This window comes from Mustelus asterias, chromosome 5, assembly GCF_964213995.1.
Source record: "Mustelus asterias chromosome 5, sMusAst1.hap1.1, whole genome shotgun sequence".
NCBI classification, from domain to species: Eukaryota; Metazoa; Chordata; class Chondrichthyes; order Carcharhiniformes; family Triakidae; genus Mustelus; species Mustelus asterias.
The window spans coordinates 88,110,872-88,136,339 of NC_135805.1; the positions used below are offsets into that span (position 1 = coordinate 88,110,872).

General features: G+C 42.3%; 2 protein-coding genes across 17 annotated transcripts in view; one reads left to right on the forward strand and one right to left on the reverse strand.

Annotated features, from left to right (window-relative positions):
* hadhb (hydroxyacyl-CoA dehydrogenase trifunctional multienzyme complex subunit beta) overlaps positions 1 to 22,038 on the reverse strand; it is a 37,440-nt gene extending 15,402 nt beyond the window's left edge. The window contains exons 1-6 of one of the 16 annotated variants that reach the window (XM_078212991.1): positions 21,899 to 22,028; positions 20,163 to 20,246; positions 8,721 to 8,762; positions 8,500 to 8,596; positions 7,247 to 7,291; positions 7,048 to 7,147 (exon numbers count right to left, since the gene is read on the reverse strand). In XM_078212991.1, coding sequence (XP_078069117.1) covers positions 7,048 to 7,147; positions 7,247 to 7,291; positions 8,500 to 8,596; positions 8,721 to 8,762; positions 20,163 to 20,229 — 351 coding nt within the window. In that variant the 5' untranslated portion in view covers positions 20,230 to 20,246; positions 21,899 to 22,028. Of the gene's footprint in view, positions 1 to 7,047; positions 7,148 to 7,246; positions 7,292 to 8,499; positions 8,600 to 8,720; positions 8,763 to 20,162; positions 20,247 to 20,918; positions 20,973 to 21,336 lie in introns of those variants that run through there. The other 15 variants (XM_078212983.1, XM_078212989.1, XM_078212984.1 and 12 more) reach the window with 15 other exon arrangements.
* A 14-nt stretch (positions 22,039 to 22,052) lies between these two features.
* LOC144493679 (trifunctional enzyme subunit alpha, mitochondrial-like) overlaps positions 22,053 to 25,468 on the forward strand; it is a 71,271-nt gene continuing 67,855 nt past the window's right edge. The window contains exon 1 of the mRNA XM_078212982.1: positions 22,053 to 22,153. Coding sequence (XP_078069108.1) covers positions 22,090 to 22,153 — 64 coding nt within the window. The 5' untranslated portion in view covers positions 22,053 to 22,089. The remainder of the gene's footprint in view (positions 22,154 to 25,468) is intronic.

A 25,468-nucleotide genomic window follows, 5' to 3' on the forward strand; every position in this document is an offset into this window, starting at 1 on the left:
TGCAAACATTCAAAATTCCTCTTTTGGCCTTTTGCTTACTTGAATTTCCACCTTTAAGATTTAGATATTTACACTACTCAAGCGTTTAGTTGTGTGTGTATATGGAGGTGGGGGGAGCATCAAATATTGTGAGCATGGGAACTCTGGCGCGACTCATCTTTTAATCCTTTAATTTATCCTGATGCATAGTCCATAAATACCTAATCTTGGAATTAAAACTCTGTACTGTGTCTGTGGAAGATTTCTGGTTACGTTTCGGGACAAAATGCCGAGTAAAGCCATGGAAATCCTCAACGGAAGGAAGCAGTCCGAGCTGACTGGGATGGAACCGAGCCCTCAAGCTGGCGATTTTGTCAGTGAGCAGGATCTTGACCTGGCGAAGACGAAGGTGTTTTAGATGATGACTACCAAGTTGATTAAGATTATAGATGACAAACTCAGCTCTTTGGCACAGAATTTCAGTGCTCGTGTTGCTGAACTGCAGAGTACCGATAAGAAGCTTGATGCAAGGGGAAGGTGAGGATCCTTATTGATGAGAATGCAGCTTCCTCAGTTGAAGATCGCTTTCAATCCTTGGAATTCAGTTAAATGGTATGTTAGATATCTGGAGAGCCGGGGTCATTGGAGGAGTGTCCACGTGGCCGGCTTTCCAGAAGGAGCCACGGGCGAGCTTCTCCTAAATTTTTTGAGAACTAGCCATCACATCTTCTTAACTTGGCATGAAAGCTGGAAAGGGTACCTCGTATCTTGTTTGAGGCCTGATCCCTGGTTGGGATTCATGCGTTTTCATAGCTTTGGTTGCAGAAGTTTCGATGAGACTGGATTTATCATTTTGGCCGGGGTGATCTAGTATGTGAACAATGACGTGAATTTCACCTGTTATCCTTTGAAAACCAGGGTAATCCACTTGTTTATAATGAAATGCAGCCCTCAATGTGTTCCTTTAATTATTCTAAAGCCTACAACACAGATTTGATCCTACTATATCCTCATTATGCCGGGGGTGTAACGTGACACGGGGAACTACTTGCATTGGTTCTGGTCCTGCGTCAAAATTGAATCCTAGTGGTTTTAGGAGCTTGAGTTTTGGGGAACATTCTGGGTAGGTTGTATAGCACTAAGGCCTTGCGATATTTATCCATTTTTACTTCTTATAATCCTTGCATTTATGATGGTGGCAGATACTATGTGGTATCTTTTACTCTTGACATGGTTAATACGAGTAGCGCCACTGCAGGGAGGTGGGTGGGTAGCAAGGTGTAGAGGTTGTGGGTAAGGCCCAAACGAGTCCTCACAGATGGCGGTGAAAATCCTGTTAGAACTATTGGTCTCTCAGTTTATTTCTGCATTTTTGTTATTTTGGGATCAAAGAATCTCTGACGGACTCCTGTAAAGGTGCAGACAGAGCATATATCCTGGAAAATACTTAGTTTTGTATTAATGGCGTCCCTGATAAACCTGGAGATGGGGGAAATATGCTTTGGTGCCCACTTAAGCATGGTGGAAGAATACTTGGCTGATCAGCCTTTTCTATACCTTGTCAATGTCCTATATTCGCCTTGACTGAATACGCAATGGCAATAGCTTCTTTGAAAATCCTGGAATACAAGTTGTGGCTCTGTCTCTAGTATCCTGGAAGCTAGGGCGTGCACTATTGTGCCATGTATTCATGGCTTTATCTTGTTATTCCCCTATCTCTGATTAACTCTTTTGTTGCTTGTATCTTTGGAGGTGTAATGAATAATCCGAACGAACTGCATTGGTGCTCATCTCTTTCTGTATATGTGGAAAAATGATTGTGCTGTACTCTAGCAACCCTTGAGTGTTAGTATTGTTTGTGAAAATAGGAACAATCTTAAATAATAGATATTTTTAAAAACCAGTTTACAGTCCAGATTGATGTCCTCATGTGTGACGTTAGGCCAAGTCTAGAAATGCATAACTGATTGCAAATACTGCAAATGAAGTCAAATATTGAAAGGACAGAGGCATTAACCTTGCACTGCACTCGCTTCTTAGTTCGACTCGGTTCTCCTCAAATGTCAAATTGCTTTATGACAGAGATTTTCCATTTGGGTCTGTCCAGGGTTGTTTTTAAAGTCTGAATAAGGAAGAAAATAGGGGTGGCACGGTGGTTAGCACTGCTGCCTCACAACGCCAGGGACCAGGGTTTGATTCCTGGCTTGGGTGACTGTCTGTGTGGAGCCTGCGCATTCTCCCCCAAGTCTGCGTGGATTTCGTCCGGGTGCTTCGGTTTCCTCCCACAGTCCAAAAGACGTGCTGTGCTGGTTAGGAGCATTGGCCATGCAAAGTTCTCCCTCAGTGTCCCTGAACAGGCACCAGAGTGCGGCAACTAAGAGATTTTCACAGTAATTTCCTTGCAGTGTTAATGTAAGCCTACTTGTGACTAATAAACTTTGAAAACTTTAATGAGAAAGGATGAAGAGGGGCAAATGTTCCTGGATATTGTTCAAAAATATTTCTACAACACTTCGTGTCCATTCCAACAAGAAAGGATACACTGGAAAATCTCAGCATGTCTGACAGCAGCTGTGGAGACAGAATAGATCCACAGATTGAGATGTTCAAAATCATGAAGGGCTGGTCAGAGTAGATAGGGAGAAACTGTTCACACTCGTCAAAGGATCAAGAGAGAGTGGGCACAGATTTAAATTATTTGCTAAAGTGGGAAATGTGACGCAAGTAAAAAAACATTTTCACAGAATGAGTAGTTTAGGTCTGAATGCATTGCCTGGCAGCGTGGTGAGGCAGGTTCAATTGAGACATTCAAGAAGGCATTAGATGATCATTTGATAGAAACAACATGCAGGGGTACAGGAAAAAGGCAGGGGAATGACACTAACTCAAAATGCTCATTTGGAGAGTGGCGCAGACACGAGGGGGCTGAACAATTCAATGACTGTGTGTTGAAGACTCCCAGGGCCACTTCCTCCTGATCATGTATACCACTGTGTCATTACCTCTACAGGACATTCCCAGGGATAATGATTGTGATGTCTGGGACATTATCTGTAAGGTATGACTCCATATGTCATACTGTTGCTCGACTAATTTGTGAGACAGCTGTGTGTCAAATCCCCAGGAAGGTGGACTTTGCACGGCCAACATGTCAGGTCGTCAATTTCCAAGTGGTCCGTCCAGTTTCATTTGTAGTGGTTTGATACGATGGATTGGCTTGCTAGTCAATTAAGGCACTTCACAGTCAACCACATTGCTGTGAGTCTGGAGTCACATGTAGGCGAAACCAGGTAAGCTAACAGATGTCCATCAGATGGGTTTTTACGACAATCAACTATGGTTTCACAGTCATCTTTTAATTGTAATTGTAGATTTTTATTGAATTCAAGCTCCATCATCAACCAAGGAGAGTGTCAAATCTGGGTACAGTGACAATACCACTATGTTACCGCTTCCCCTTATCTATTTGTCCAAACTACAATCTCCTACGTCTTCCTGTGATCTATTGAATTCTCCTTTACTTTTTTGCTTTCTCATTTGTTATCAGAATACTTTGGTAGCAATCCTGTTGTGCAGAAATCAAACTAAGCATCCACGCAGATCTCAGGGCATACCACTGGCCACATCGCACCCATCAAAAAACACCAAGTTCTCATGACTCTTATTTCTGACTCCCAGCCACCCTCCAATGATGCAGCTACAATCCCTTTGATAAGTTTTTATTTCCATAACAAATCTCTCATGCAACCATATATCAAATTCATTCTGAAAATCCATATGTATATCAATGGCATTCCCTTTACACTCCATTTCTCAAAACATTAAGTCAGTCAAGTACAATCTGTCCTTTACAAATGTGTCACTGTTTCTCCTTAGGCCTTTTTAAGTGTTCAAAATGTCCATTTCATAGAATAGTAATTATCCAAATCTATACTGCTGGTGATTAAGCCTCAGAACACACCAAACTTCTTGGCAAATCTTAATTCCCACCTACTATTCAACAGCCTGTAAAATACCATTTCTTGGTTCTGAACTCCAGTTAAATAGCATCTTAAACTCTTTGATCTCTGAAGGATATTTTCTTTCCCGCACTAAATTATTTCCCTTAATTAAAATTGCCACTCCTCCTTCCCCATCTTTCCTGAATACCTTACAGTCAGGAATAATAAGCATCCAATTCCCCTCTTGTTTTGAGTTAGATTTCAATTGTTGCATCTACATTATATTCCTACATAGCTGTTTGCACCTGCAGCTCACTGATCGTATTAATCACACATTGGGCATTTACATACATGCCCAACGCAGAAGTCTTTGTATTTTCTATGGTCCCACTTAATTCAATATTATTTATTTATAATTGTCTTTCCCAGTCTTCTGTTCACCTTGCTTCTACTGAGATTGCAGAGTACTTGGAAGTGCATGATAAAGTAGGACTGAGTCAGCACAGCTTTGTCAAGGGGAGGTCATGTCGGACAAATCTTTGAGTTCTTTGAGGAGGTAACAAGGAAGTTAGATAAAGGAGAACCAGTGGATGTGATTTATTTAGATTTCCAGAAGGCCTTTGACAAGGTGCCGCATAGGAGACGGTTAAATAAGTTAAGTGCCCATGGTGTTAAGGGGAAGATCCTGGCATCGATAGAGGATTGGTTGACTGGCAGAAGGCAGAGACTGGGGATAAAGGGGACTTTTTCAGGATGGCAGCTGGTGACTAGTGGTGTGCCTCAGGGATCAGTGCTGGGACACAACGTTTCACAATATACATCGACTGAAGGCACTATTGCTAAGTTTGCAGATGATACAAAGATATGTAGAGGGACAGGTAGTATTGAGGAAGCAGGGGGGCTGCAGAAGGACTTGGACAGGTTAGGAGAGTGGGCAAAGAAGTGGCAGATGGAATACAATGTGGAAAAGTGTGAGGTTATGCACTTTGGGAGGAGGAATGGAGGCATAGACTATTCTCTAAATAGGAAAATGCTTAGGAAATCAGAAACATAAAGAGACTAGGGAGTCATTGTTCAAGATTCTCTTACGGTTAATGTGCAGGTTCAGTCAGCAGTTGGTAAGGCACATGCAATGTTAGCATTCATGTCAAGAGGGCTAGAATACAAGAGCGGGGATGTACTTCTGAGGCTGCATAAGGCTCTGGTCAGACCCCATTTGGAGTATTGTGAGCAGTTTTGGGCCCCATATCTAAGGAAGGATGTGCTGGCCTTGGAAAGGGCAGTAAGAAGTCTCACAACACCAGGTTAAAGTCCAACAGGTTTATTTGGTAGCAAATACCATAAGCTTTCGGAGCACAGCTCCTTCGTCAGACGGAGTGGATATCTGTTCTCCAACAGTGCACAGCTTTCCCCCTGATCTTGCAGAATCTCACTAGCTGTTCTGTCTGGAGACAATACACAGCTCTTTAACCTGTGTTGAATGCTCCCTCCACCCACATTGTCTGTACCTTTAAGACCTGGCTGGCTGTAAAGATTTGCATTCTAATTAGTATTCTGTAACTTGATTTCTGTGTCTGTGCACTGACGAAGGAGCTGTGCTCTGAAAGCTTATGTTATTTGCTACCAAATAAACCTGTTGGACTTTAACCTGGTGTTGTGAGACTTCTTACTGTGCTTACCCAAGGCCAACGCCGGCATCTCCACATCTTGGAAAGGGTCCAGAGGAGGTTCACAAGAATGATCTCTGGAATGAAGAGCTTGTCGTATGAGGAACGGTTGAGGACTCGGGGTCTGTACTCGTTGGAGTTTAGAAGGATGGAGGGGATCTTATTGAAACTTACAAGATACTGCGAGGCCTGGACAGAGTGGATGTGGAGAGGATGTTTCCATGAGTAGGATAATCTAGAACCAGAGGGCACAGCCTCAGGCTAAAGGGAAGATCCTTTAAAACAGAGATGAGGAGGAATTTCTTCAGCCAGAGAGTGGTGAATCTGTGGAACTCTTTGCCGCAGAAGCCTGTGGAGGCCAGGTCATTGAGTGTCTTTAAGACAGAGATGGCTAGGTTCTTGATTAATAAGGGGATCAGGGGTTATGGGGAAAAGGCAGGAGAATGGGGATGAGAAAAGTATCAGCCATGATTGAATGGCAGAGCAGACTCAATGGGCCGAGTGCCCTAATTCTGCTCCTATGTCTTACTTTATAAATACTGTATTTTGGTGGCCCAAACCTCCATTGAATTGGTTTTAAATTCTCATCCACGAAGGTATGGATCTTAACTCTATTCTGGTTCAACCCATCCGTCTTGAACAGGTCCTTCCTGCCACAGAACTTCCAATGTCCCAGGAATCTGAAGTCCTCCCTCTTGCACCATAATTCTAGTCACATATTAGCCTGCCATTCTTCCAGTTGTTGCACCAGGATGTAACCCAGAGATACCTACTTTTGAAGTCATGCTTGTTAAATTTACTTCCTAGCTCCATAAGCTCTGACTGCAAAATCTTAACCCTTTTCATCCGTATATTGTTAGTCTATGACATTTCCCCAGCAACATCTTCTGTACACTCTCAGTAATGAGAAACACTCCTCCATTGTTAAAAAATATATATACTTTTACCAATGTGAAATTCTGTAACTTGTATTCTTGCAATATTTAGATAAAAAAGCATCCAGGTAAAAATATAACCATAATCCACATCCCACAAATTTGAAAAACAAATGCAGCACGACTCTTTCCTTTCTGTCTCAAGGGTTTGGTTAAAAATCAAGAGGTTAACTCCCAAAACTACACAATATTATTTTAAACAAAAGCCTCAGCTTGCTCTGAGATCTAAATTTATTTTGGCGTGCTACTCTTCATGATGCAAGAAGTATCAATTGTTGGTATATGAAGTAAGGATTCTCTGTTACAACCTGTGAACCGTGCTATCATTTATCTAGATACTGGGCAGAAAGAGATACACTTTGGATTTGTAAGGTATAGGGCGTCCATTTACAAGTGTGAAGGCTGACATTAAACTAAAGAAAATATCTAGTGTAAAAACTGTGATAGCCATCTTTTTACATTGCTATGCTGTCAACTGTCTCAAAAAAAATACCAACCACCTTAAATTGTGGTACTCTTACATACCTCTCGAGCTACATTGCTTGTTTTGACCTCTTGAATAACAGTACCAAACACTATGTACTCCACATCTGCTTTTGGAACGTTAGTCCTTGTAAGTAGTCCCCTATATGAATAAAAATGTTGTCAGTTTCCATAATGAGTTTCAATATTCCAAAATGGAACACAATGTATATGCGAGAGTTCCAAACTTTAATCATCTTACTGTAGTGCTGCTCTGGCCAAATCATGCGGCATCAAATCTGCGTATCTGCAAGAGCACAGACTCAATATATTATCAACATGTAATTAGGTTTATAAAGGGTTAGATAAAAATCCATTCTGGTAATAAAAAGAATTATACATGGCACTAAACTATTCATGACTTGAAAATTCAACTTGCCTACTAGCCAGGAGCAGATTTCTTTTTCAGTTCCATGAATTGAAAAGGATTAGATTACTTCTATTAACATTTCCCTTCCAATACTCCCATCCTTCAGTATTATTCTGCAGATGCAGAGCAAGGCTATTACAGGACTCAGCTGCTTTGGTTGCCACGGTTAAACATACATATACAAATACATGCAAACAACAGGCACACAAGTCGCAGCTGCAAATACCATATAAGCTTGCATAAATGACTATCCTCAGGGGTCATTTTCCTTTTGGAAAAGCAGAGATGAAAATCAAAAGAAAAATTCTATGCTTCAACAAAAGTTGTGACCTGATGTCTCCCCAAAGAAGCTTTTAGACAATAGGGGCTGGATTTTTGTCTTCAAGGCAGGAATCAGGAGTTGGGAATTTTCCCAACTCCATTTTGGCAGTACCTGCCTGCCATATTTTCATCTCAAGGGCGTGGTCAAGGGCTGGAAAGAGGCCTGTTGCCCTGCTGCCTTCTGAAGCAGGCCGGAAGCAGTAAGGAATGTCATGGCAGATAGGTTAGAAGGCAACTGTAACAACAGAAGCAGGACAGAACCTTGTGATCAATCACTGCATTGAAAGCATATTAAAAATCCATAGGAAAACCTTAAATACATACTTAAAAACATAAAAAATCATACTGACGGCCCTTCTTTTGTGCCATAAACTATCACCTAAAAACACTTTTTAAATTTATCTTTCAAAAGGTTCTTGACTCAAGACTAGAGTTTCTCTATGGTTCACGTCTCCTCTGAGGAGCCGTCTCATATCCCACACAAGTCGGCCCGACTCCACCAAATTTGCAGGAAGGCGGTGTCTTAAATGCCCACCCTGACAATGCAGCCGGCAAGGTCAGGAGTACTGCATGAAGCCTCACGATTTGCACCCTTATTCCAAGCTGACAAAAGTTGCCACAGACAAGGATCGGAGCAGGAATCCCAGAATAAGTTTGTACCCGCAATAATGCCCTTTCATGTTGGTTTCGGCACGAACAGAAGCATAATAATCTGTCCCTGAGTGTGATGTGCAGATTCAAACTACATAACTCTTATTACTTACGTGGTACCGGACATTAAGAATGGAACACGGACTCCTTCAACCAGGACAACATTTCTCAACCCTGGTTTTGCTAGAGTTTTCTTACTGGTTGCTTGTGCTGCTGGAGAGAATTTTAAGATAATGTAAACTTATAACACCAAAAGAGTCAAAGTCAAGCATCACATTAACCAGCAAGTAAATGCATGCTAGTGATTAGAAAAATTGGTATGAAAACACTGTACCTTGAGAGTGAGTGTGAGATACTGAGCTCAACAAACGTGTACCTAGTTTGAAAAGAATGATATTATCAGTAAACCTTGCAGCTTATTTGTCTCACTAAAGATGCCATTACAAATTTGGCATGTCCGCTATGACTCTCACCAACTTTTACAGATGCACCATAGAAAGCATTCTTTCTGGTTGTATCACAGCTTGGTATGGCTCCTGCTCTGTCCAAGACCGCAAGAAACTACAAACGGTCATGAACAAGACCCAGTCCATCACTCAAACCAGCTTCCCACCCATAGACTCCGTCTACACTTCCCACTGCCTCGGAAAAGCAGCCAGCATAATGAAGGACCCCACGCACTCTGGACATACTCTCTTCCACCTTCTTCTGTTGGGAGAAAGATACAAAAATCAGAGGACCCCTACCGACTCAAGAAAATCTTCTTCCTTGCTGCCATCAGACTTTTGAATGGACCTACCTTGCATTAAGTTGATCTTTCTCTACACCCTAGCTATGACTGTAACACTACATTTTGCACTCTTCTTTCCTTCTGTATGAACGGTATGCTTTGTCTGTATAGCGCACAAGAAACAATACTTTTTACTGTATACCAATACATGATACAATAATAAATCAAATCAAATGTCAAAAACATTGCATATTTGTATGATGCTTTTATGTAACAAAACATCCCAAGGCATTTCACAGGAGTATTATAATAAAGCAAAATTAGGCACTGGGTCAGATATGATATTAGGGCAGACTGTAAAAGTTTGGTCAGAGAGGGCCTGAGTTTAAAACACACTTCTTAAAGGAGAAAAGAGAGAGAGGGAAGAAAGCTAGAAAGGTTGAAGGAGAAAATTCTGGAGCTTAGGGATGAGGCAGTTGAAAGTAAGAACAGAAAAAAAGAGTAGACCACACAGGCACACCCTCTAATTTATTCCATCCATGTGCGGAATGAATTTTGTAATGTGCACTAATATCAAGGTAATGGTGGATGTGCACTACCAGTAGAATCAAAAAACCTACATATAATATATATATATATATATATTTTATATAAAAGTTACCATAGGCATGGAAGAAAGAATACCAGCCCCAGCCATTGACATGGTAACATGCTAGTCCTCAAATTACAAGATTTTCTGAATTAAACTTTAAATTTACCGTGATGGCATTTGAAATCCCAACCTTTTGGTTTTAAATTCAGTACCATAACCACTACACTACCATATATGAAAGAGGCATTTGTTAGTTTTCATATTGTAGCTTGAACTGTGATCATTTGACAAAGAGTTGAATTGGTAATCACAGCTCAAGAAACAAGAATCTTTTCTTTTAATATGACAATCTCAAAATAGAAAAAGCAAAGTTGGTTTGCCTTTTGAAATAATTTTTTAAATGTCTCTATGAACTAAGACACAGTGTTCTTGTAAGTTAAGTGAATATTGAAGGGGAAACTACATCTGGGAACTGGGGAACAAAGTATTGTAGTGAAGAGAGAATAGAATCCCAGAAGGGAGAATGGCTGTCAGGATAGTTTTTGGGGGAAGAAGCAGTGACATTTTATTTCACTTACAACTTTTTTTAAGATTAAAAATCTCTGAATTGCAAAGTAATGAACCAGTTCACTACTTTTACAGCAAACCATCTTTCACAGTACATACAAAAGAGAATTGGGGAGAGGTGGTATTTGAAAGTATGTGCAGTTTAAAATCATGAGATAATCTCACAAGAACCTTTGCTTTATCATTTGGAGATCTGAGCTAGAAATCCAAACCTTTTCACAACTCCCTGGAAATGGCCTTGTATTTTTAATGTGTTGAATATCTTTGGGATTAATCCAGCTGCAGTACAGTGATTAGATCAGTGGTATTAACTGGCCCAAAACATCCACCTACTAACTCCTAATAACTTCCTAACTTACCTCCTTGCTCACTGCTTTCTACCTCCAACTCACTGCATTCCCCCAACCCTGCGACTCCTTGCCACCCTGCCCTTGTGAACCACCTCTGTGAGCAAGTCCTCAGTAGAGGGCAGTGAGAGGGAGGAAGTGAGGGAGGGATGAAAGAGGCTGCTAGTTGGGAGGATTGGGGAGGGAAGCAGCAAGCAGTAGGGTGGGCCAGTGAACAACAGGAAAGACAAATGCTAACATAGCTTTAGGTTCCAAGAACTGATGAGTGAATTTTTGTTGTTAATTCCATTGATTAATCATGCCAGGCTCCTCTCTCATTGATCAATTTCCTGTTGTGGAGCACATTGTTGGTGGTCTAGAATTACAGTAAAAGATCAACATTTGCACAACTTCAATATTTAAGTGCATTGGACTTGGATTGTTGCACGGTCACGCAGAGGCATATTTTGGAGGGAACACTGCCATATTGTCCATCAAGCCTGCTCTGCCATTCAATACAGTCATGGCTGATCTTAGGCTTCAGCTCAACTTTCTCACCTACTCTCCAAATCCCTCGATCCCTTGAGGTATTGGGGAAGGTATCAAGGTCAAGGGTGGGTACCGGTAGACAGGAAGGTGGGTTGAAGTGTGTCTACTTCAATGCAAGGAGCATCCGGAACAAGGTGGATGAACTTGGGGCGTGGATTGCTACTTGGGACTACGATGTTGTGGCCATTACGGAGACGTGGGTAGAACAAGGACAGGAATGGTTGTTGGACGTTCCGGGGTATAGATGTTTCAGTAAGTGTAGGGAAGCTGGTAAAAGAGGTGGAGGAGTAGCATTGTTAATCAAGGATAGTTTAACGGCTGCGGAAAAGCACTTTGAGGGGGATATGCACACTGAGGTAATATGGGCTGCAGTTAGAAACAGGAAAGGAGCGGTCACGTTGTTAGGAGTTTACTATAGGCCCCCAAATAGTAATAGAGATGTGGAGGAAGAAATTGCTAAGCAGATTATGGATACGTGTGGGGGTCACAGGGTAGTTGTCATGGGGGACTTTAACTTTCCAAATATTGATTGGAACCTTTGTAGGTCAAATAGTTTGGATGGGGCACTTTTTGTGCAGTGTGTGCAGGAGGGTTTCCTGACACAATATGTGGATAGGCCGACAAGGGGTGAGGCCACATTGGATTTGGTACTGGGAAATGAACCGGGCCAAGTGTTAGATTTGGTTGTGGGAGAGAACTTTGGAGATAGTGACCACAATTCGGTGTCTTTTGTTATTGCAATGGAGAGGGATAGGGCCGGACGGCAGGGCAAGGCTTACAATTGGGGGAGAGGTAATTATGATGCGATTAGGCAAGAATTAGGGGGCATAAGATGGGAACAGAAACTGTCAGGGAAAGGCACTGATGAAAAGTGGAACTTTTTTAAGGAACAAATACTGGGTGTCCTTGATAGGTATGTCCCTGTCAGGCAGGGAGGAAATGGCCGAGTGAGGGAACCGTGGTTCACAAAAGAGGTGGAATGTCTTGTGAAAAGGAAGAGGGAAGCTTATGTAGGGATGAGGAAACAAGGTTCAGATGGCTCGATTGAGGGTTACAAGTTAGCAAGGAATGAGCTGAAAAAGGGGCTGAGGAGAGCTAGGAGGGGACATGAGAAGTCCTTGGCGGGTCGGATCAAGGAAAACCCCAAGGCTTTTTACTCTTATGTGAGGAATAAAAGAATGACCAGGGTGAGGTTAGGGCCGGTCAAGGACAGTGGTGGGAACTTGTGTATGGAATCAGTAGAGATAGGCGAGGTGATGAATGAATACTTTTCTTCAGTGTTCACCAAGGAGAGGGGCCATGTTTTTCAGGAAGAGAAGGTGTTACAGGCTAATAGGCTGGAGGAAATAGATGTTCGGAGGGAGGATGTATTGGCAGTTTTGAATAAACTGAAGGTCGATAAGTCCCCTGGGCCTGATGAAATGTATCCTAGGATTCTTTGGGAGGCGAGGGATGAGATTGCAGAGCCTTTGGCTTTGATCTTTGGGTCCTCGCTGTCCACGGGGATGGTGCCGGAGGACTGGAGAGTGGCAAATGTTGTTCCTCTGTTTAAGAAAGGGAATAGAAATGACCCTGGTAATTATAGACCGGTTAGTCTGACTTCGGTGGTTGGTAAATTGATGGAAAAGGTCCTTAGGGATGGGATTTACGACCATTTAGAAAGATGCGGATTAATCCGGGATAGTCAGCACGGATTTGTGAAGGGCAAATCGTGCCTCACAAATTTGATAGAATTTTTTGAGGAGGTAACTAGGTGTGTTGATGAAGGTAGGGCGGTTGATGTCATATACATGGATTTTAGTAAGGCGTTTGATAAGGTCCCCCATGGTCGGCTTATGATGAAAGTAAGGAGGTGTGGGATAGAGGGAAAGTTGGCCGATTGGATAGGTAACTGGCTGTCTGATCGAAGACAGAGGGTGGTGGTGGATGGAAAATTTTCGGACTGGAGGCAGGTTGCTAGCGGAGTGCCACAGGGATCGGTGCTTGGTCCTCTGCTCTTTGTGATTTTTATTAATGACTTAGAGGAGGGGGCTGAAGGGTGGATCAGTAAATTTGCTGATGACACCAAGATTGGTGGAGTAGTGGATGAGGTGGAGGGGTGTTGTAGGCTGCAAAGAGACATAGATAGGATGCAAAGCTGGGCTAAAAAATGGCAAATGGAGTTTAACCCTGATAAATGTGAGGTGATTCATTTTGGTAGGACAAATTTAAATGTGGATTACAGGGTCAAAGGTAGGGTTCTGAAGACTGTGGAGGAACAGAGAGATCTTGGGGTCCATATCCACAGATCTCTAAAGGTTGCCACTCAAGTGGATAGAGCTGTGAAGAAGGCATATAGTGTGTTAGCTTTTATTAACAGGGGGTTGGAGTTTAAGAGCCGTGGGGTTATGCTGCAACTGTACAGGACCTTGGTGAGACCGCATTTGGAATATTGCGTGCAGTTCTGGTCACCTCACTATAAGAAGGATGTGGAAGCGCTGGAGAGAGTGCAGAGGAGATTTACCAGGATGCTGCCTGGTTTGGAGTGTCGGTCTTATGAGGAAAGGTTGAGGGAGCTGGGGCTGTTCTCTCTGGAGCGGAGGAGATTGAGGGGAGACTTAATAGAGGTTTATAAAATGATGAAGGGGATAGATCGAGTGAACGTTCAAAGACTATTTCCTCGGGTGGATGGAGCTATTACAAGGGGGCATAACTATAGGGTTCATGGTGGGAAATATAGGAAGGATATCAGAGGTAGGTTCTTCACGCAGAGAGTGGTTGGGGTGTGGAATGGACTGCCTGCAGTGATAGTGGAGTCAGACACTTTAGGAACATTTAAGCGGTTATTGGATAGGCACATGGAGCACACCATAGAACATAGAACATAGAACATAGAACATTACAGCGCAGAACAGGCCCTTCGGCCCACGATGTTGCACCGACCAGTTAAAAAAAAACAGTGACCCTCCAACCTAAACCAATTTCTTTTCGTCCATGAACCTATCTACGGATCTCTTAAACGCCCCCAAACTAGGCGCATTTACTACTGATGCTGGCAGGGCATTCCAATCCCTCACCACCCTCTGGGTAAAGAACCTACCCCTGACATCGGTTCTATAACTACCCCCCCACCAGGATGGTAGGGAGTGGGATAGCTTGATCTTGGTTTCAGATGAAGGTCGGCACAACATCGTGGGCCGAAGGGCCTGTTCTGTGCTGTACTGTTCTATGTTCTATGTACACCAAAAATTCTGAATCTCTCAGCCTTAAATATATTCAATGATAGAGCATCAAATCCCTCTGGGATCGAGAATTCCTGAGTGAAGACATTTCTCCTCAACTTAGTCCTAAATGATTCAACTGTTATCCTGAGATTTCACCCATATTCTAGCTTCCCCAGCCAGCAAAAACAATCTTTCAGCATCTACCCTGTCAAGCCCTTTCAGAATCTTGTAAGCTTCAATGAGATGACCTCTCATTCTTCTAAACTCCCAAGATTATAGATCAGATTTACTCAGCTTCTTAAAATCCTCTCTCCCAGGAACCAATCTATTGGACCTTCACTGTACTGCCTCCAATGAAATAGCCTTCCATACATTACTCTTGGTTTCTTAAGTTTTAATGCAGATTGTAAACAGCTGAGCTCCCATTGATCCTTGCAGTACTCTACTAATCACCACCTGCCATCTTGAAAAAGGCCCCATTTATCCCCATTCGTTGCTTCCTGTCTGTTAACCAATCCTCTATCTAGGCTAATAATAGTACCCCAACTCTATGAGCTCTTATCTTGCCTACTAATCTTATCAAATGCCTTTTAGAAATCCAAGTATACTATATCTACGTTCCCTTTCACAAATCCATGTTTACTTTGATCATATGGTCGGCTTATGATGAAAGTGAGGAGGTGTGGGATAGAGGGAAAGTTGGCCGATTGGATAGGTAACTGGCTGTCTGATCGAAGACAGAGGGTGGTGGTGGATGGAAAATTTTCGGATTGGAGGCAGGTTGCTAGCGGAGTGCCACAGGGATCGGTGCTTGGTCCTCTGCTCTTTGTGATTTTTATTAATGACTTAGAAGAGGGGGCTGAAGGGTGGATCAGTAAATTTGCTGATGACACCAAGATTGGTGGAGTAGTGGATGAGGTGGAGGGCTGTTGTAGGCTGCAAAGAGACATAGATAGGATGCAAAGCTGGGCTGAAAAATGGCAAATGGAGTTTAACCCTGATAAATGTGAGGTGATTCATTTTGGTAGGACTAATTTAAATGTGGATTACAGGGTCAAAGGTAGGGTTCTGAAGACTGTGGAGGAACAGAGAGATCTTGGGGTTCATATCCACAGATCTCTAAAGGTTGCCACTCAAGTGGATAGAGCTGTGAAGAAGGCCTATAGTGTGTTAGCTTTTATTAACAGGGGGTTGGAGTTCAAGAGCCGTGGGGTTATGCTGCAACTGTACAGGACCTTGGTGAGACCACATTTGGAATATTGTGTGCAGTTCTGGTCACCTCACTATAAGAAGGACGTGGAAGCACTGGAAAGAGTGCAGAGGAGATTTACCAGGATGCTGCCTGGTTTGGAGGGTAGGTCTTATGAGGAAAGGTTGAGGGAGCTAGGGCTGTTCTCTCTGGAGCAGTGGAGGCTGAGGGGAGACTTAATAGAGGTTTATAAAATGATGAAGGGGATAGATAGAGTGAACGTTCAAAGACTATTTCCTCGGGTGGAAGGAGCTATTACAAGGGGGCATAACTATAGGGTTCGTGGTGGGAGATACAGGAAGGATATCAGAGGTAGGTTCTTTACGCAGAGAGTGGTTGGGGTGTGGAATGGACTGCCTGCAGTGATAGTGGAGTCAGACACTTTAGGAACATTTAAGCGGTTATTGGATAGGCACATGGAGCACACCAGGATGATAGGGAGTGGGATAGCTTGATCTTGGTTTCAGATAAAGCTCGGCACAACATCGTGAGCCGAAGGGCCTGTTCTGTGCTGTACTGTTCTATGTTCTATATTATCCTTTGAGTACATTGTTAAAACTTCCTTAATAGGAGCTTCCAACACTTTCGCAACGACTCATGTTGTAGTTTCTGGTTTCTCTCTCTCCACTTCCTTGAAAAGTGACATTTGCCAACTTCTAATCTGTTGGAACCATTCCAAAGTCTGGGAATTTTGGAAAATCAGAGAGAGCGCATCCACTGTCTCTGCAGTTATCTCCATCAGGTCCAGAGATTTTAAGAGGTTTGAGTCCATTGTGGAATTTGAAGATCGGTCAGGTGTATTGAAGATTGGGATTGAGGAGCTGGAAGTCAGTGGGGAATCAGGTCAGGCCGATGGGAGTGATCAGTCATCCGGGGGCATGGGGGAAATCCCATGTGGGTTGGTCTGGGTGTTTCTAATAGTTAACCAGAAGTTAGAAGAGCTTTTAATTCTCACTTTTTCAGGGTAAAATCCTGTTGGAACCATCTGAAGTTTGTGATTGAAGTTGCATTTTCAGATGGTTCCCAGCACAGGGCAATCGCCCAGAGGAAGTTAGGTCTTCAGGCAATTGCCATGCAAACCTTAACTTTAAGCTTCCAAGAGGGATTCACCAGCACATTTTTGGAGTACCACCAAATCCGATATGGGAAACTCAGAAGTAACGGCATAAGTCTTTTGTATTTTAATACTATCATTAAATTTCTTAGCAAATCACAGATGGATCTTTCGTGTGGAGTTATTTTCCAATGGGATGTATTTTTGTTGAACATTTTGAATTGTGTTTTTAAATGTTTCCCAGTGTTTTTTTTTAACCACCATACCATTCTATGTACCCAAGCCATCTTACCCAGCTCTTCCCTCATACCTATGTTATTGGCTTTAAGTTTAAGATTTTTGCTTGCGATTAGAATATATTATTTTCAAACTTAATCATAGAATCCCCACAATGAAGAGAAGACCATTCGGCCAATCGAGTCTGCACCAACTTTCCAAAAGAGCATCTTACCCAGGTCCACCCCTCGCCCTATTCCCGTAACCCCGCACATTTACCATGGCCAATCCACCTAACCTGCACACCTTTGGACTGTGGGAGGAAACCAAAACACCCGGAGGAAACCCATACAGACACGGAGAGAATGCGCAAACTCCATACACTCACCCAAAGCTGGAAATGAATCTGGGTCTCTGGTGCAGTGATGCAGCAGTGCCAATGACTGTGCCACCATGCCATCCATTCAATTGTATATGATCACTATTTCCCAATGGATAATTTACTATAATATTAATAATTGATCCTGCCTCAATACTGGATTTAAAATACTTTATCCCTAGTTAGTTCCACAATATATTGCTCAAGGAAATGATCACAATAGCAACCTACAAACTGAAGGCAGGACCACCAATAGTAGAGTGATAAGTGATGAGCAAGAAGTCAAAATTAGATGAGTGCGGGTAGCTTGGAGAGTTGTGGAGTTGGAATAGATTGCAGTAAGAGAGGAGTGAGGCCATGAAGGTGTTTGTAAACAAAGGTGAGAATCTTAAAACTGTGGTATTGTTTAACCAAGAGCAATGTAGGTCACTGAGCACCTGGGAAAAACACGACTTGTTGCAAGATAGGACAATTGCAGCAGAGATTTGGATAATCTCACCTTTATGGAGGGTAGAATATGCATGTCGAAATAGTCAAGATCAGAGGTAACAAGGCACGAATGAGTGTTTCAGCAGCAGGTGAGCTGTAGCGTGGATGAAGTCAGGCAATGTTACCAAAGTGGAAATAGATGGTCGTGTTGCCATGGATATGTTCATCTTGGCATCATGAATAACAGCAAGTTGTGAACAGTTTGGCTTGATTTCAGACTGTTACCAGGGAAAGGGATGGAATTGGTAGCTATGGATGGAGCAAGGATCAAAGATAATTGCTTCATTCTTCCCATGTATCTAGTTGGATGGTATATTTAAGTGTAAAAATATAAAACTCATGGTATGAAAGAAACATTGTTGTAGTTTTAAATGAATAAATAATTTCAAAAGGTATCTCAAGACACATGTTCTTCAGATTGGAGGAAGAATCAGTGGGTCAATTTTGGGACCCTTGCTTTCCTTACATATATTAATGATCTAGACTGTGGTGTGCAAGGCATGATTTCAAAATTAGCGGATGATATGGAGATTGGAAACGTTACCTACAGTGATGAGGATAGTCTTGAACTTCCAAAGAGATAAGACTTATCGGTGGATAGGGCAGAAAAGTGGCAGATGAAGTGGGACGTGATTCATTTTGGCTGAATGAATGTGGAGACAGAGTATAAAATAAAGGGAGAAACAGGAACAAAGGAACTTTGATGCATATGTAAACAAGTCATTGAATGTGAGAGAGCAATTAATAAAGGAGAAAATATCCTAGGTTTCATTAATTGGAGTATCAAGTACAAGGGTAAGGAGATCATGTTGAATATGGATATTAGTTAGGCTCATCTGGAGTACTGTGTCCAGTTCTGGGCACGATACTTGAGGAAAGATGTGAAGGCATTCGAGAGAGTACAATGGAGATCACAAGAATGATTCGAGGCATAAACAACTGCAGCTATGGTGGCACAGTGGTTAGCACTGCTGCCTCACAGCGCCAGGGACCCAGGTTTGATTACAGCCTTGAGTGACTATCTATGTGGCGTTTGGATGTGCTCTCCGTATCTGCCTGGGTTTTCTAAAGGGTGCATCAGTTTCCACCCACAGTCCAAAGATGAACACGTTAAGTGGATTAGCCATGGTAAATGCATGGGGTTCAGGGATAGGGCAGACAGAAGAGCCTGGGTGGGGTGCTCTTTTGGAGAGTTGGTGCACACTCCATGGGCTGGATTGCCTCTTTCTGCACTATAGGGATTCTATTCTATGGTTTCTATGAGGATATATTGGAAAGGTTGGGAAAAGAATTGATAGAGATATGCTGAGTCCTGAGATATGCTAAGTATTCAAAAGGGATTTGGATTGCTATCTGAAAAGAGAGAAAATTCATGATTACAGCGATAAGGCAGTAGAGTGGAATTAGATAGAATGCTCTTTCAGGGAGCCAGTTCAGACTCAATGGGCCAAATGGTCTCCTTCTACACTTTAAAGATTCTGTGATTAATATCCTTATAAATCTTTATATTTTGATCATTCTCAGCTTCTCAGGTTAAAATAAGTAAATTTTCATTTCAGGGAAGTAGCAATAAGATTATCAAGTATTGCCACACAGCATTGCAATGATTTCCCTAAAAACGTTACATAATTGGTGTGACAAGAAGAAACTACATACATGAAAAGTGTATGTGGAAATGTGAAAATACACATATGTAATCATATTACATCTCTCCATTTTCTCCAAGACAACACAATTACAATCAACATGAGCTGCGGGGATCTGTTCTCAACATCCTAATCACATCACTCAGCCATTTACTTAGATGTCTACAACAGAGGAATCATTTTCCCTCTAAATGCTCTTCCTCCAATAGCAAGACACCTAATGCCTCCCCAAAAAGCACAACTAAGAATGGGAACTCATCAGTATGAGTGAAGGTGATCTTGCTTTCTCCCATTCAATGGTCTCTTAAATTCGTGTTCCAGCAGTTGCCACTACTGACAATACAGGTATTAAAAGAATAGAGATTATTGAATGAAGTGTTTCTACAAACTGTGAAAATACTGGTAATGATCCAATTGCAATGCTCTATTACTTTTAAATGGAAGTGCTCCCCCAACCCCAGATGTGAACTTTTGACTTAAAAAAAAACACATTTTAATCAACTATCCTCATTTTGATCTGAATAAGATGGGGCTGTGGTATATATGCGTATCATGCCTTTCTCGCCAAAAGTGGAAGAGCAAACAAGCATTTCAAAACCACTTCTACCTTCCCCTTCCTCCCCCCGTAGTATGCAATTTCGCAAGGAGGTATGCTCATATGGATGGATCATAATGGTGGGATCTCAGTACCCAAGAAAATAAACTAACAGAAAATGGCAGTTAAATCTCAGCTCAAACACTATTTTATTCCAAAATAGTACTGTGCACATACTTACTTAACTTTGCAGCCCGCGACACACTGGTTGGGACATTTCTGAATGCGTGAACCAACATGGAAGCCATGATTAAAAGGCTAATTTCTATTGAAAGAAAGCAAGTTTGAATCATGACAAATGCTCAACAACAATCTAAAGATCTCTATTTACTTTTTTCCTCCCAACAGGAGTAATTTGAACAAAAAAAACGCACAAGTAAATTTCTGGACACATGATCTCTGGTTAAGGAGACAATGACTGACAAGATGACAAATGGCAATGCCACAGCTTTAAAAACTCATGGTTTCATCTTCACGGGAATGCCATTACCAGAAGATGCAAATCATTATCTCACTCCTGTGCCTGACTAAATATTTTTAAATCACACTGCTGACCTTGATGTATTCCCAATATACAAAAGTTTAAGGAAAAGCTACATGTGAAATATACATTAACATAAAAAGTCATCAACATCTATTATGGAGTTACTTTACCACCAACATGATTAGAATTGTTTATTGGAATTAAAATAAGTTTCAAGCCTTCAAATTTTTACCTGGGTAGGAAACAAAAAATATTTAGTGGTAAAACTGTTTTAGCAAAATATATACCAAGCATCATAGCAATGGCAATGCCACCTCACGAGTGAAAACATTTATCACCATTAGACATGATACATCTTCTCATAGATAAAAAAAATATGCAACATTACACTCAGATCACATGAAAACCAGTTTCAGCTGTAAGCCTGACAGAGATGGGCTTTGAAGTTCTCACCGACTCCTGTGACACAATAATATTTAACGCGTACTGTGGCAACTAGGCGTTTGCAAACAACGATAAAGCAGAAAACCTCCACCCGCAAAAAAAACCAAATAAATATAACCACAAATAGGACTATGTTGCCTGGACTTTTAAGGCCAATGTACCAAAGGTCAAGGTTGTAAGGGTACAGTCTGGACACCTTTGGGTGACATCACGATAAATTAAATTATGGAACAATGTAAATTACGTGAAAGGATTTATTGATATCCTATTTGTCGACTTATTTCAAATGGGAGAATATTGTAATACATGAGCGATCAAAAAATCTTGCAGCATTATAATTTCACAGAATTGGATAGCTTCCTCAATTAAAGTTAGAGAGTACGTGAAGCTAACAAAGTTTGACAGTGAATCAGTAACTTTGACTCACCGGTGAAACTCGCACAATGTAAACACTACCGATCACAGGCACCAAGTGTGACACAGCAACTGGCGCAACAAGTAAAAATAAAAACACTTGCACAAACATCCGCAGGGGTTCACGGCCCGGCCCACCCTCCCCACACACACACACCCACCCATCCAGGGACACAGAGCCGGAACCCGGCTCCCTACATCTCCATCCCTCCGTCTCCCACTCACCGAGCGCCTTCGATCCCCGATCTCCGCGTCCCAACCGCCACCGACAGTTTCCCCGCTGTCTTTGAGCAGGGTGTCGGGAGTCTCAGCACGGGGGGGGGGGGGGGTGGTCTGCAGTCTCGGCACGGGCGGGTGGGGGGGGTGTCTGCAGTCTCGGCACGGGCGGGGGGGGGGGGGGTCTGCAGTCTCGGCCCCGGGTCTGCACTCTGCCCTCTCCCCTTCCCTCTCACTCTCCCTCCGGCTCCCAGAAACTTCCAGCCCAGCCGAGTCCGAGGACCCACCCCGGCCCAACCCCAAACTCCGCCTTGACAATAACCTCGTTCCACACGTTCACCAACGCCGCATTATGTCACCTCCAGCTGTGGAGCAGATTGATGCAATGACACATTAGCGGGTTGTGGTGATTGGAGACTGCTGTATAATTGGTTGCGGGCGGGTGGTTGTTTTTTTCTGGTTCAGGCACGGTTGAGGCCTTCCCTCGCTGTTGAGGAGGACCCGGGCGGGAGGGGGCGGGGCGGCTGTCGGGCTCGAGCTGGAGGTGGAAATGGCGGCGCGGGCGGGAGGCATCATGAAGCGGCTCTCGGTGTTCAGGCAGCTCCGCTACTCAGGTACATCCCGGTAACATGGCCCGTACTGTCAGCGGCGGCGCGGGGGGTAAATAACTCATCCTGCCCCGATGGATATCCGTCCTCCCGACCTCCAATAACTTAGTTACCCAAACTTGTTGTCTTCTGCAATCAGACTGCTGGCGAGCTTCTTTTATTAATACAATTTAATCTATAAGGAGCTTTGCGGTTACATTGTTTTGGTGAATTTTGGAATGAAAATGCACTCGCCGTTTACTAATCGTGAGGCTAAATTATTCTACAGTGGAGTCACTGGGTCTTTCAATCAGAAGAACCCCAATTATTTACTGCCTTGAAAAACACATTTCTGATGCGTTTCTCCATGGGAACAGTCACAAATACCCGATATTTTTAGTCTTTTTCTCTTATTTTACCTCTGATGTGTTGGTTTTGATTGAGACGCGTTTGGTGTGGAGCGAACCGACCTCTGGAAATAGAGGCTGAATGTTTACTTTTATGTTCCTGCAAGTCACATCTGGGCAGAGTTAATTTATACATTGGAGGAAGTGTGCAGATTGAAATACCAAATAAATGCGAGTTTCATTGTTAACGCGGTTCGGATAGTAACATTTGAGTCAGAAAATTGTGGGTTCAGTCACTGCTCCTTAGTCGATGTTTGAAACAAACTCATTTGTTTGACATACATTATCCATGAATGAGTCGTGAGAAGACCGGTATGTCTATTTCTCTGGATCGGGTGGATGTTAAAGATCCCACAGCCGTATTTATAATAAAGTATTTTACCAGTAGCCTCCCTCAACCAACACGATTCCAAACCAATTTAACTAGTCGTTTGTCTTGTTGCGATCTTACAAAGTTGTATTTAATAGAATCCACAAGTCAATAAAAAGAAAAACTGTCAGACTACATTTTGAAAGCAGTATTGACAGAATTGCTGAAATTAAGGTCCACTTAACAATTTATACTGTTGCGGTGGTGGCGTTTTGCAGGAAGGCAGACATTCATAGCAGAATACTTAGCTCATAACCACGTTCCCTAGTATTTGAATATCATCTATAAATTTTGAATACATAAATGAAACCTGAGCATTATTGATAGCCAAATTTAAATTCAGTCCAAGAAAATTTAGTTATAATGGGAGGGAAAGTTTGCATTACCATGTCTTTGTGACACAAAAGGAGTAACTAAAATCCATCATGGCCAAGCCTGCTCTTTTGGATTAGCTCTAAACAGAATCCCCACAGTGCAGACGGAGCCCATCGAGTCTGCACTGACTCTGACAGAGCATCTTACCCAGACCTCTGTAACCTCATTTATTTACCCTGCTAATTATTTAGAACGATACCTCTCGTTCTGTAGTAGCTCTCATGGTCATTAACAACAAAATAGAGGTGGGAAGTGCTCTGCATTGTCTTGATTTTACTTTTAAAAGCCCTAGGCTCTAATCAAGCATGCAGCTCCTGTAATCAGATTTAATGAATAGTGTATGGAAAGCTTGGTTGACATGCATTTGATTTAGTTACTTTTATTGTAGACTGTTAACTCAAAGTTCTGATGAAATATGCATCAAAGTGCATTTTGGAAAGGGATAATGTCCTAAAATGTGTGGATAATTTACACACTGAAATCTTTGGAATTTTACTCAGTAATCAGCAAACTGAGTAAAATGTTGCACAAATTCACAAAATTGTAAGAGTACTCTAACAGTACTCTAATATCTAGTGGAACTTGAATACTTAGTATATCAATAGGACTCTTAAATCGGCCTCGCAGGTAGAGGAGGTGGTTACGTAGGCATGTGGTGTGCTGGCCTTCATCAATTGAGGGATTGGGTTTAGGAGTCGGGAGATAATGATGCAGCTTTATAAGACCCTCGTCAGACCCCACTTGGAGTACTGTGCTCAGTTCTGGTCGCCTCATTACAGGAAGGATGTAGAAATTATTGAAAGGGTGCAGAGAAGATTTGCAAGAATGTTGCCTGGATTGGGTGGCATGCCTTATGAGGATAGGTTGAGGGAGCTTGGTCTTTTCTCCTTGGAGAGACGAAGGATGAGAGGTGACCTGATAGAGGTGTACAAGATGTTGAGAGGTATAGATCGGGTGGATTCTCAGAGGCTTTTTCCCAGGGCTGAAATGACTGCTACGAGAGGACACAGGTTTAAGGTGCTGGGGAGTAGGTACAGAGGAGATGTCAGGGATAAGTTTTTCCACTCAGAGGGTGTGGGTGAGTGGAATCGGCTGCCGTCAATGGTGGTGGAGGCAAACTCGATAGGGTCTTTTAAGAGACTTCTGGATGAGTACATGGGACTTAATAGGATTGAGGGTTATAGGTAAGTCTATATATAGGCCTAGGTAGGTAGGGACATGACCGGCGCAACTTGTGGGCCGAAGGGCCTGTTTGTGCTGTAGTTTTTCTATGTTCTAATAAATTTCTTCAGAAAGACCAGGAATTTGAAAAATGGCTGGGATCGTCAACTGACATTTGGTTAGCTTGATGCTATTTTGTCAGTGGGATGTAGTTCTTTGCACTTACCTGTGGATTATCATAATGTGTGGAGTGCACTATGACATTGAGTGCAATGTTCCCTTTAAAATGTAGCTGTTGCACGTGGCCAGTTTTGTGTGTGATCCCTTTAAATTTTACAGCAGCTGTATGAGTGCTGTATTTATCACAAAACAAGGTCTCCATCCTGCGTGGTACCTTCTAGGGGACTGTGCAGCCGCATATCTGGAAAGGTTAGAAAAAACGTTGAATGCTTCTCATCTAGCCCAGTTAAACTTGAGAGTTTAAGACCCATTCCAAAACCACATTATGATTTAATGTTTTAAGTTTCCTTTGTACTTTGGTTTTTTTCGGGCTGTTGCCCCTCCTTTTGGGGAGCTGCCCCTTTTACTTTGTCCCTAAGTTAATTTGAGTTGGTTTATTTGTTTGCTATAAAAGAGGAAGACCCATTCCACGATCTTAGCACCTAATTTAGCTGACACTTCAAGGTGGTATTGAGGAAATGTCCAATGTTGGATGAGATGGGATGTTAAATCAAGGTTCTCTTCAATGGAATGTGTATGATCTTCTGACTATTTGAAGAGTAGGGAGTTCTCCTATTATTCCCAGCATTAGTTTGCCACTAATAACACCAGAACAGGTTAATTGGTTATTTTATAATATGTGTCAATTGGTTATATTCCTAAATAACAGCAGTGATTATCTTTTTAAGAACTTGTATAGAGCCTTTAATGTAATTAAACATCCCTAGGCACTTCACAGGAGAATTATAAAATAAAATATGACATTAAACCACTTAGGGAAATTAGATCAGGTGGCCTAAAGATTGGTCA